Genomic DNA, 11,238 nt, shown 5'->3' with positions numbered 1-11,238 from the left:
TACAGACAGACTCGTACAAAATCCAGGTTTAAAAAGCAGCAAATACTGAATCGGCAAGATATGTAGACATCTTCCTAATTAATGGTGATATGTTAACACAGAATTTCACAATTTCTGGGACAGATGGACAAACAAATTCCTCCAGCTATGGCTGTCTGCAGCCATAAAAAGTCACAGACTGGTCCATCAACCCTTGTACACTTCAGACTCTTGACCTCTGTACAGCAAGTTCATGTTACTGAAAGTCAAACTGAATTAATCAATATTCCATATTACTTTTATTATCATAAAACAAATATAAAGTAGAACCATTTCTAGCAAAGAGCAGCATTGATCTGCTTTGATATGGAACAATAGTTACACATTTATTAAACCATATTTACAGATAAAAACAATTCTGCTTAAAAAAGGCGCTGTGCTAAAAACAAATCACAGTTAAATACTCATGCTTATAGATTAGCAAGCAGCATAGATGTCAGCAACCAACACATCGCTTTGACAGGTAAATACTTATGTGCCTTACTACAACTTCAACCTGATTTGTTGCCAGATTTGAAGAAAATGTGTCCCCCTGAAAATAATATGCCTGATACATTTCAAACTGTAAAGAGTAATAACTGGCACCTAGTTATTTAAAGAAGTAGTTAATGTAACAGAATAATAAACTGTGCGTCAATGATTACTTTTGGCTCATACATCAAATGATGAAATATTACTGTCCAAACAGGTATTGGCTTTTTTCACAGACCTTTCTTCCAGTGAGGTGTTCCAGAGTTGTAGTTCAAACCTCAAGGCTGAGCTGCAGCTCTCATAGAGGCCAGAGCTGAATGAATACGAACATGGAGTCTGTTCTCGAAATCATACCCAGCGTAGTCCTCCTGCACAGTCAAACAAGATCAGACACAGAGAGTGGAAAAGATAAATTATACATTTGTTCATGCTCTGCCCTCTAACAAGCTCTGCAGTCAGCACAGACAGATCAATGCACCTGCTGCCCAATCAGGTGATGGCATTCCCATTAAAGAAACAGACAGCCCTGCAGCTTGGCTCCTCCTGCGCTCCCTGTCAGACTCTGGTGCATCTGCTCAGTCATGCAGAGGCGGATTTTACAGCCAAGGCTGGAGAAGCCAGATCTGTTTGTCAGTGTCAGCTGCCAATCTACTACAAAGTCTATGCTGCTGCACCACATGACTCCAACTGTGATGTTGGTGAGACTGCACCAAGTGTGCAACACAGAGCAGACACCCTTTTCTGTAACTGCAACAAAAAGTGCTTAGATACTGATGTTTTGGACTGCTCAGTCATGTTGTTCTTACTTTCTGAGGTCTAGATATACAATTGACCCAAACCACTGCCCATCAACAGAGAGCCTGTCCATTTTTTATGAATGCTAGTGTGTGGACTTGGCTGCAATTTACCTAAAGGGCACTTGGAAGATAGTTTATAAATAGGAGAGAAAAGAGCTCCACTGCTAAAATAACCTACACCTGCTTCTACACAAACAAAAAGCACACGTTCTATTTAGTGGCTACATCTGTGTAAATCTTAAAAAGGCATTTTACTACAATTTATGACTAAAAAAATGAGATGATGATGAGAAGTGCAAGATTTTGACATTCCACAGGACTATCCCATGAGTGGGAGTTCACTCCAGCAGAAATTCTATCCCTTCTATCTTTAGAACATCCACAATTTCCCCAAGGCATCTAAGGGAGAGGCCAAATTCAAAGGCCACTCAATGACAACATGGTGACTGTCCTCATTTCTAGGAGGACCATGAATGCCAGTTATGATTGTCACTGGGACAGGAGGGCTGCCTCCTCCTGGTCACCTTTGCTCACTCTCACACACCTCAATGAGCTGAGTTGAGGAAAAACAATCCTCTCTGGTCTACATCCCACAGGCTGATGTGACCCAGTCTAACCTACTGTAACTTCACTTCAAAATTAAGCCAACTTTTTATACTCAGTTCACTGACCTCAAAGGGAGATGAATTGTCATTACTGCACATTTATTAGGTATGCTGTCACCTGATCAGAGTGGTGAAACAGAACGGGCACATCCTGTACCACCACAGGCCTTCATCATAACCTCTGAATGTAATAAGAACATTCTAATTGCCCTCTATTGATCTATAAAGGCTGTGTTGTCATAAAATTCATAAAATAAATAGATAGAAGCTATTTTAAGTACAAGTCTCAAACTAAAATAAAAGTCATGCAGGATAGAAGTCTACTGTACCTTAGCCTGAAGCATTAGCATTCGTCCCTTCATTGCCGACTGGGAGAGGATGAAAAAAGAAAAAAGCATGATTAAATATTTAGAGTATGTGACTCCTCCACCAGCTCAGATAAGAGAGAAAGTCTATCACACACAAACAAAAACTTGCCTCTGGGGAGTTGAGCAGCACACAGCCCAGTTCATAGCAGGAGTAGGGCTGAACATAAGAGTTGCTCAGACGACCCACCTCGTCCCTTACAGCCAGCTGGAAATACTGTTAAAAAAACACTGCTGTTGCTACTGATATGTTTTTTCCTCTACAACATACATCAGAAAAACATACTTGAAATTTGCAGATTGTCATCAGATAAGCTGTCGCTGCACAGTGCACCCTTCAAAGGGCCTCCTCTACAAAGATATGGCCCTCATGGCCTGCAAAGGTTGCACCAGGTTTTGGAAGATGAATAAATAATGATCTACTTTTCTTTCTTTTTTCAATACACCTCAAACATAACCTTGACTTATCTCAAGCTAGATGGCAAGCGATACAGCAGATTGTTGTCAACATGTGTGTACATGTTAAGCGTATTGGCCAATGTCAGAAATTTCTTCCAAAAATTCCCCAATTAGTCCGGATTATCCATCACCAAAGCTTTGATTATTAGATCACAACATGAATCGAACATGAATCCTGTGCAGCTGATGAGTGCAGTGCCCCGAGTTTCCAAACACTATACTAGTGTGTTAAAGTCATACCTGAATGGCATCTTTGGTATTATGGAGACTTTTGTTTATGGCACCAAGAAGCAGGTTTTTCAGGCCCGCAGATGAGACATCGTCAATCCCCTGCAAGACTAAACGAAGAACAACACAGTCCGTCTAGGTCTAGTGACAGGGCAACCAATGAGGGTACAACTGTCATGATGAGGTATGTTGCAGTGCAGTACCTTTAGTCATTGTCTGTAGCTTGGCAGTAGAGCAGTTGGGCAGAGCTTTCCACAGATAGAGGATCTCAATCACACACAGGATGCACAGGTCTTTGGATAGACTGGAACCCCTTAGCTTCTCAGCCTGATGTACAAAAAAAAACATGTACACACATGATTGATTTTTACTGAACACAAACAGAAAATCATTCAGATGCACACTCACCCTCTTCATAGAAAACAACTCAATCTGATTATTCTTGCGTTTGAAAAGTCTTTGAACATCCTTGAAAACAGCAACAGCTCCCTCCAGATCACCTGTGGCTCCTTGGCACGCTACACACAACACACAATAAGGATTAGCCACGAGAACAAAAAGCCCTTAAAGACTCCTTCTTGTGTGCTGTGATTACCTCCAGTTAGATAGGCATAATAGCACTGGGACCAGCGAGATTCAGTCTTCAGTCGCTCAAATGCTTTGTAGGCCTCTTCATAGTTCAGCTCAATCATGCTGCACCAGCCTAAACATTCAAGCAGATATTTTGACACAGCCTCATGCTGAGCACAGGAGTTTGAAATCTGAGAGGGAAGAGCAGTACCTATTTCATATAAGCACACGTGCTGAATCTCCCTCTGGTCAGATGCCAGCTCTAAGGCATCACTGAAGGACGTCAAGGCACTGCTGATCTGACACTAGAAAAGGGAACTTTGTGGTGAGTCACAATGAGACAACACTGAACTTACCCAAGTCAGGAGAATACTCTGCTTTAGCAACAGGATTTTTTCACACATGTCACATGGCTTTTTACCTCAAGGCGCTGAACTCTGCCTTTGAAAAACATGAAGAGGGAAGAGTTTGGATAGACAGCTTCTCTTTGTTGAAGAATGGACTTGGCTTCGAGCAGGCCTGCCTGAGTGTCTGTGCCATCCAAGGCAAAGAAGGGCTGCACTACTGTGTGGTACCACAAGAGGGCCAAGCTGTGAGGGGAGCACAGAGACCATCATAGGTGGGAATGTGATGGAAATTTATGACATCATACAAGAACAAAATTATTTTTAAATCAGATCAACGCTGATAAGGTGTAGACAATTTCTGATGTCTTTGTGAGAAAACTTTTTTTGCTAATACCAAAAAAACTATTAGCAAACAAGGAGACTGAAAGTCAATGATCGCTGTTAGACAAAGACAGTCAAGGAATAAAAAGGAAACTGACAGAAAAGACAGGACTGGACAAATTCTGCTGCAGGAGCCCAAGTCAGTCAGGTATTACAGTAGGAGCATTTCCTTCTTTTCTGCTTCCTATTTTGTTTCTAAGTGAATTAGTCAGATCATGTTTCAGTTAATACACAAACATACTCACTCACGTAGCTAAGGGGGCCTTCATGTCCTTACTTTCACTGGCGTACGTGAGCGCCGACAGGCCCTGAGTGCGGTCTCCTGGGAAGCCCAGCAGGTTGACGATCTTCAGTAGGTGCGGCGGCACCATTGAGATACAGAGATGGAAAAGGCCGTAACCAAAACTGACTGAACCTTTGAGCCGATCCAAAGCCTCTGGACTGATGCCGTCTAGTCTCTGGGATGGACTTGGCCCAGGTGAAGAGTGGCTGTGGTTGGACGGGTCAGAAGAGGAGGACGGTGATGGAGACGGCTGTTCAGGGGCCCTCCTGCTGCTGCTCTCTTGTAGATGTGTGATGTCACTGTAACATTTGTTGTACATCTTCCAGGCTTTGCGGAGGATCCAGCCTCCTTTGATATATGCTGTCAGGGGGTTGAAGCTGAGGTCACGCTCTCCCTTGCTATGATATTTTTAAAAGATTTAACAGTACAAGTGAGGGGTTCACCTCCTAAAGACTCCCTTACCTGACAGCTCTTGTTTGATGAAAGACAGAACTGCGAGGTAGACCTGGCAGTCTGCAATGATGATCTGCCGCTGGAGTCGGTCTACTGCAGCCACCCCTGACCTCTGGGAGTCCACCTGCCCACACACATACCACGCAGACTGATGAGCAGCAGGCAGGTACGAAAGCTAACAAACTAACCTGAGACACGGCATTCTAACATTAAAAGTACCTCTTCAAAGAAATTGCAGTTGTTCTATAAATACACAAACTATGTACTATACATCCCATTAAATCAAGTGTTTAAGAGGTCACTCACACTCCGCTTGATCTTGTTTTTAATGGTTTCAATGACACCAGTGTTTTCACTCTCACACAGTTTCTCAGTAGCTTTGAGATCCTCGAAGGCCATCTGCATTTTCTCCTCTTCAAATGTCATCATGGCATTCTACAAAAACAACACATGTAACTCCATCATTTACATAAACTCTGTACAGCTTTTCCAAACTCAAGTCTGGTGATCCAGCAAATGTCTAATCCTTGGTTACATTGGGACCGTGGAGTCCTTGAAACTAAACTATTCTGATTTGAAACAATAGATAAACGTAAGAAAATACATACATATATGTTTTCCCTCTGAACATTTGATATACTTTTAATGACCTTTATGTAAAACAGCCTAAACAACACAAGGCCAAACACATTCATGCACAAAGGTCATAATTTACTCAGTTTATTAATAATCGTATCTATGTTTAGCAAAGACTCATAAACAAGGTGAAAGATCTCCCCGTTACTGTGACTACAGCAACATTTGTTATTTTTACTTTCTTTTCTCTTTGCACATGCTGAAACCTGGGTTGCCTGGTAACTCAGTCAGACAGGACAGGAAAGGAAAACATCAAGGTATTTTGCCTTTGTGTTTTTTTTTTATCCTAATGTAAAGTCATATAATTAGTACATAAAATTTGATTTATAAAAACAGCATATGAATGCATATTGTACTTTAGGAGCATACAAACTAATTCAGTAACATGGTTCTGAAAATTAAGACTATAATCTTGGTGCACTACCCCAGTTCTTGTCACAATAAATTCTAAAATACCAATTACCTCTGTCACTACTTGAATTACAAAACAGGGGTACTCTGAATAACGTGTTGTTTCTTTGCTCACCAGAAAACTCACAAAACTGGCCCCAAAACTCATCAGAGGACTGTGGTTCCTGAAACAAAAGATACACACAACGCATGCTGGAATAAAGGCTGTTTGGCACATGAACAAGTCCAAACAAAAAGTTGACAGCTAAACAAAAACAACTCGATTTAGAAGGAATGTGGCGATTTCTCTGGGTCATATTTCACTTAACCCCCCTCCTCCTACACACACAATGCAACACAAAGCCACACTTCCAGAGGAACTTAATGCCACCAGTCACAGCTGCTGTGTTTGTGTATTTCACTTCCCGCCATCTTTTTTTTTCTTTTCTTCTGCTGATGCTGTCAAAACAGGATGACACCTAGTGATAAATGCAATTAGCGGAAGACGTGACATTTAAGCCTTTCACTGGGGGGTCGGGAATCACAGTGTTTGCCCTTCTGTGGCATCAACATGTAGTTTGAAAGCAGAAGCTTTGAGATAATCAGTGATTATATGGTGGTAGAGAGAGTTCATCTTTATCAATCAGAATACACATCTACCACAAATACCACACTAGTAGGCTGACTCAAAACTGACAGATCTGACTGGAACAGGGTTGTATTTAATGCTGTGTGGGTTTTTTTAGGTGAAATTTCTTCTCTTGTTTTTGTTTATTGTGAAATCCTGTCCACAACATTCCTTCATAATTTGCATTTTATCAGCACAGCTTGGTTCATCACTCTCCCAGGACTCCCAATAAATCACATTTTACAGTATCCTTTGTTTTTGTCTGTTTGCACGAATCTACATGATGTGTTGGAAGTAGAGTTGTAAATTAAATATTTACATCCGGGTAGTTGTGATGAGATTTAACCCACCACCATACAAACCTGTGCAAAGTAACTCAGCAGCAGGCATGACATGAATGACCTGTTAAACAAGCAGCAACCTGCTGTCATCCTACATAAATATCAACAAAATGATCCGGTTCCAGCATCACAAGTCATCATGTGGGCGTGAATATTTGCTCCGGATTTTTTTAAAACAATGCAAATCCCTCCTGTGACCTGATCAGATGTCGCTACACCAAACACACCGCACAAGCGTTGCTACACCGAGCAGCCCTCTAATGGAAGATGACAAGTTTGCAAACATATTAGACACACCTGTCACAACCATTAATGTCCGTCACAGCAGCTTCCACAGACCTGTATGCTCTGAAGAGCTCGTTGCTCTCCTTGAATCCATTGTTGAGCAGCATGTTGATTCCTTTCAGAGCCAGCTCTGCGTCGTTTATACGCTCGGGCTTCTGCTCCTCCACGCTTCCTGGAGCTGGTTCTGCCGGGTCCGCCATTAAGATACACGATTCTGTCGTTGGGGTACTGGACACCGCCGGTAGCAGAGAGGGTGGGGGGTAAGACGTGGGAGGGAGGGGACGTGCGGTATGTCTGGATAGTTTACTTACAGTCAGAACAGTCTCATCCAGTGGCGCAGTTTAGAACCACCGCACTCATGTCTGCATTCTGAAAGAAGACACTAAAACCCACGCGGACATAACTGACCGAAAGCTGCATGAGCGCGTGAGCCGCGGTTCCGTATTCTGCCGCCTGACCGTTGGTTTGTCTGCGCTCGTGCAGACAGGAAACGTGCTGCCTTTAAGTGCCGCTGGTATTTGTTAGCTTTCTGTCCAGATGTTATGCTTTGTAAACTCATGACTATAAAATGATAAACCCCATACAAACCAACGTCAGAGACGAAAAAGACCCCTTCTTATCTCAATCGCAGTTTGCTGGAAGATCTATGTGTAACATGTGCACGCATGAAATGAATCATTCATGACTACAGAGAAAACAGCGTCCGTGAATGCAGCACAGCAGTGGGCGTGACAAGCCCAAATAAACTGAGAGAATTTATATGTACTTGGTATTAATAATGAATCAAACCCTCTATCAACACAATATGTTGTTGTTTTTTTCTTTTTTTAAACATAGTTTAAGTTTTTATTTACTTTTAGTAGTATTAATTTATAATTTAACACTATATTTTGGCAAATTTATGTGTAAATGATATCAAATTTAATTCAAATGATTAATTAATGTGACACAAAATGTCTGTTTTTTAATTTAGTTTAATGAGTTTTGAATTTTTAACTGTGTAACTGTGTGCTATGTAAATGTCTGCAGAGATCAATGATAATCTGCAGAAACAATACTATGTGACTTCAGTATTTATTGTAATATTTTCAAGGCCATAAGGTGTTAAATGATGTGTTGTTTTTCAACATGTTTATGTTAAAGATCTATTAATGGAACTGAGACGTATTTATAAAGAAAGTGATTCTGACAGTTAAAAAAAAATAATTCTACACATCAGTGGTCACAATACAGGAATGCATGTATTAATGTGTCCAATTATAATACAATTTCTTATCTATATCAATATATAATATTATACTAATTCAGGCATTAATGTACAAAGCAGGACAAGTAAACACTTTCTGGTGAATTTAAGTACTGAAAAATACAGTTTGTTCTTTGTAATGTTTCTAGTAATGGTCCCAAACATGACTGACCAGAAATACTAATGGTTACATGACAGAAACAGAACAGTACATGCTGATACGCAGAACATCCTCATGCAACAGGAATGCAGAAAGGTGAAATCAACTCAGAAAAAAAACATTACAATATAATGTGGGAAAAAAAGTCATGACTGTCTCTTAAAACAGATTAAAATGCAGAATTCTACATGCTGGCAATGTGGATACAAATAGCTTGGCGACCCATGAAATGTCACTGAATTTAGCACCGTGGGTGTAAACGTAATTATTCTAGTATAAACAAACACACACACACACAAAAACATGAACTTAATTACAGCACCACTACAAAAGGGATCATTGGTTTACTTAAAGTGCTGGCTTGCCTGAAATGCAGCCCTGACCAATCACAAGCATATTCAGTAGCATTGATTGTCGATAGAGAATCAGCAGACCAACATGTCAGACTGTATTACAGCTGTTAGAATATGCATTCATGAACTGGTGATAAAACTTTCACGATAAATACAAAAAACAGGGCAGCAAACATTATGAACATGTAAGCTGCTCCCTCTATTTCACACACACACATAGATTTATACACACACACACACACAGATTTATACACACACTCTTCTCACAATACATACACACAAACACATTCTCTGTCTTAGTAACAGATTGCACATAGTTGACGGTGGACATGGTCCCAAGGTTTGTTTAATGATGATGATGATGATGATGAAGGGAGGCGCTCTCTCTCCGTTCAGCCCGGACACTCTTTGAGGTTGATTGGACCAAACACGCCTGGCGACCTGTCGAAGGCGACCAAGTCGCCGTTGATCCTCATGTCCTGGATGCATCCCACAAAGGACGATGTGACGGGGAGAGTCTGCTGATTTAAGGTCTCTGCAGAGGGAAGGTGCAGGTGGTGAACTGGAGATTCAATATACAGTTCCAATTCTGTTTGACTTTCTATCTATTTTTAAACAAAGTTATTTGCTACAAGGCAGACTTGAATGTAACAGTCTCACATTCTAGCTTGAAGTGAGGCTTTTCCTTAAGACCATGTGACATTATCAAGGGAAAACACAATAAACCTTCAGATACTGGCACTGGTATACTCACAAAGACTTTCCATTTTCATTTTTATTGAAATGTATGATTACAAAAGAAACCTGACCTTAACAAAGCTAATATAATCCCAAATTATATGAACAATACCAACCAGGAATGCCACCCACATACAGTGGGTCTTTGGTCAGGGTGGTAGTGGAAGACGGTGGTCCAATCTTGTAATTGTCCATTGTGTCCACATAAAGTTGTACCACGTTTTTTCTCTTGATTACTAGAAGACATGCAAATGACAAATAAATATATATTTATATATATATATATATATATATAAATATATGTATATACTTGAAAAAAACTTGCTGTTTTACCTGAAATCTTGTGGAATATTCCGTCACATAATGAAGTTTTTGGCTTCACTGACACTTTGAATTCTCCTTTTCCATTGTTCACCTGTGCTACAATCTGCAAGAGAGCACGTCCAACCCATAATTAATAAGGTTAAATACAAGTCACAAAATCAACTAGACCTTATGTACATCCATCATGCATAGACTGTCAATAACCATGACCATTTCTGCACATACCTACAGACTGTAAATACTTCAACCTGCTATCACAGTACTGTGATAGCAGTACGTGTTTATTTCATGTTATTTCTTATTTTTCTTACTTAATTATTGCTATTTCATGTTTTTATGGTTTTTATTGTTTTTCCATTTCTTCTTAAAATGGCTGCTATCCTGCATGTTTAGCTGTGTTAACTGCTTACATGCCTTGAATTTCCCATGTAGTCCATGGGCCAGATGACATGTCGGTACCACCCAAGAAGGCAAAGATTTCTTATACTTTTTAAAAATACATATAAAATATGTATATAAAAAAAATACACAATATAAAAGTCTGCAGTCAACATGTTGGTATGGTAACTCCATTGAAGTCACAGCTAAGTTATTCTTATCAGCTGTTAAAGTGACCCTTTTCCGATGAAAATAAAATGCATTATTGACACTGGTTGGCCCTCGTTAAGAACATATTTGAGTGATTTATATTATGTTTGGTGTCATTTTAAAGGAACATGCTGAGCTTTCATTCAAGCTCTTTTGTATGTACTTTGGACAAGTACAGAGGACACTGTGAAACATTTCCGTAATGGTCTCAGTGAGCCGAATGCATTAAACTTTGAACCACAACTCTGCGACCTTCCTAATCCTAACCCTAGTTTTAACTCTAATTTTAACCCTAAACCTATAGCCCACAATTCAGAGGTAGCCTATGCTAAACTACCTGAAATAGATTCAAACCCTTTAAAACAGGACATTTGTATTGTCATTAATGGGTCTGTTGTAACAGGGAGGGTCCACCCTGCTTTAGTGCAAAGAGGTGGTATTGCAAGAATATTGCCAGTGCAATTAATGTACTTAATACAGAGTAACTAGACTACCCAATGTAGTAATATATCGGATATATAAAAACAATTACGTATTCAAGTTGTACAGTT

At 40.1% G+C, this 11,238-nt stretch overlaps 2 protein-coding genes across 4 annotated transcripts in view; both read right to left on the bottom strand.

The window, feature by feature from the left end:
- Positions 1–259: 259 nt before the first annotated feature.
- LOC114449363 (tetratricopeptide repeat protein 39C-like) lies at positions 260–7,750 on the bottom strand. Of its 2 annotated transcripts, XM_028426963.1 has the most exons (15): positions 7,590–7,750; positions 7,333–7,506; positions 6,161–6,209; positions 5,305–5,433; positions 5,008–5,122; positions 4,512–4,905; positions 3,956–4,124; positions 3,746–3,839; positions 3,560–3,667; positions 3,373–3,482; positions 3,168–3,291; positions 2,977–3,074; positions 2,390–2,494; positions 2,242–2,280; positions 789–878 (listed from the first exon to the last, which is right to left on the bottom strand). In XM_028426963.1, exons 2-15 carry the CDS (start codon positions 7,476–7,478, stop codon positions 789–791), a joined length of 1,770 nt encoding a protein of 589 aa, XP_028282764.1. In that variant the 5' UTR covers positions 7,479–7,506; positions 7,590–7,750. The 2 variants fall into 2 exon arrangements, with proteins under 2 accessions (XP_028282763.1, XP_028282764.1); XM_028426962.1 differs by lacking the exon at positions 7,590–7,750 and having other exon boundaries at positions 260–878; positions 7,333–7,478.
- Positions 7,751–8,500: 750 nt separating this feature from the next.
- The window catches only part of LOC114449365 (laminin subunit alpha-3-like), a 46,593-nt gene continuing 43,855 nt past the window's right edge, over positions 8,501–11,238 (bottom strand). For both annotated transcript variants that reach the window (XM_028426967.1, XM_028426966.1), the window contains 3 exons: positions 10,109–10,202; positions 9,892–10,011; positions 8,501–9,572 (listed from right to left, as the gene is read on the bottom strand). In XM_028426967.1, the coding sequence (XP_028282768.1) occupies positions 9,430–9,572; positions 9,892–10,011; positions 10,109–10,202 (357 nt within the window). In that variant the 3' untranslated portion in view covers positions 8,501–9,429. The remainder of the gene's footprint in view (positions 9,573–9,891; positions 10,012–10,108; positions 10,203–11,238) is intronic.

The sequence above is a fragment of the Parambassis ranga genome, chromosome 17, assembly GCF_900634625.1.
Source record: "Parambassis ranga chromosome 17, fParRan2.1, whole genome shotgun sequence".
In the NCBI taxonomy this organism is placed as follows: Eukaryota; Metazoa; Chordata; class Actinopteri; family Ambassidae; genus Parambassis; species Parambassis ranga.
Note: the sequence above shows the minus strand (reverse complement) of the source record. Positions and strands in the feature narration are given on the sequence as shown.

What these genes read in the sequence shown, in the direction of transcription:
- LOC114449363 (XM_028426963.1), bottom strand. Translation starts at nt 7,478, where the DNA reads ATGGCGGACCCGGCAGAACCAGCTCCAGGAAGCGTGGAGGAGCAGAAG. An exon ending in GCAGAGTTCAGCGCCTTGAG is followed by an intron (nt 3,840 to 3,955) that starts GTAAAAAGCCAT and finishes TCCCTTTTCTAG; the next exon opens with TGTCAGATCAGCAGTGCCTT. An exon ending in TTATGCCTATCTAACTGGAG is followed by an intron (nt 3,483 to 3,559) that starts GTAATCACAGCA and finishes TGTTGTGTGTAG; the next exon opens with CGTGCCAAGGAGCCACAGGT.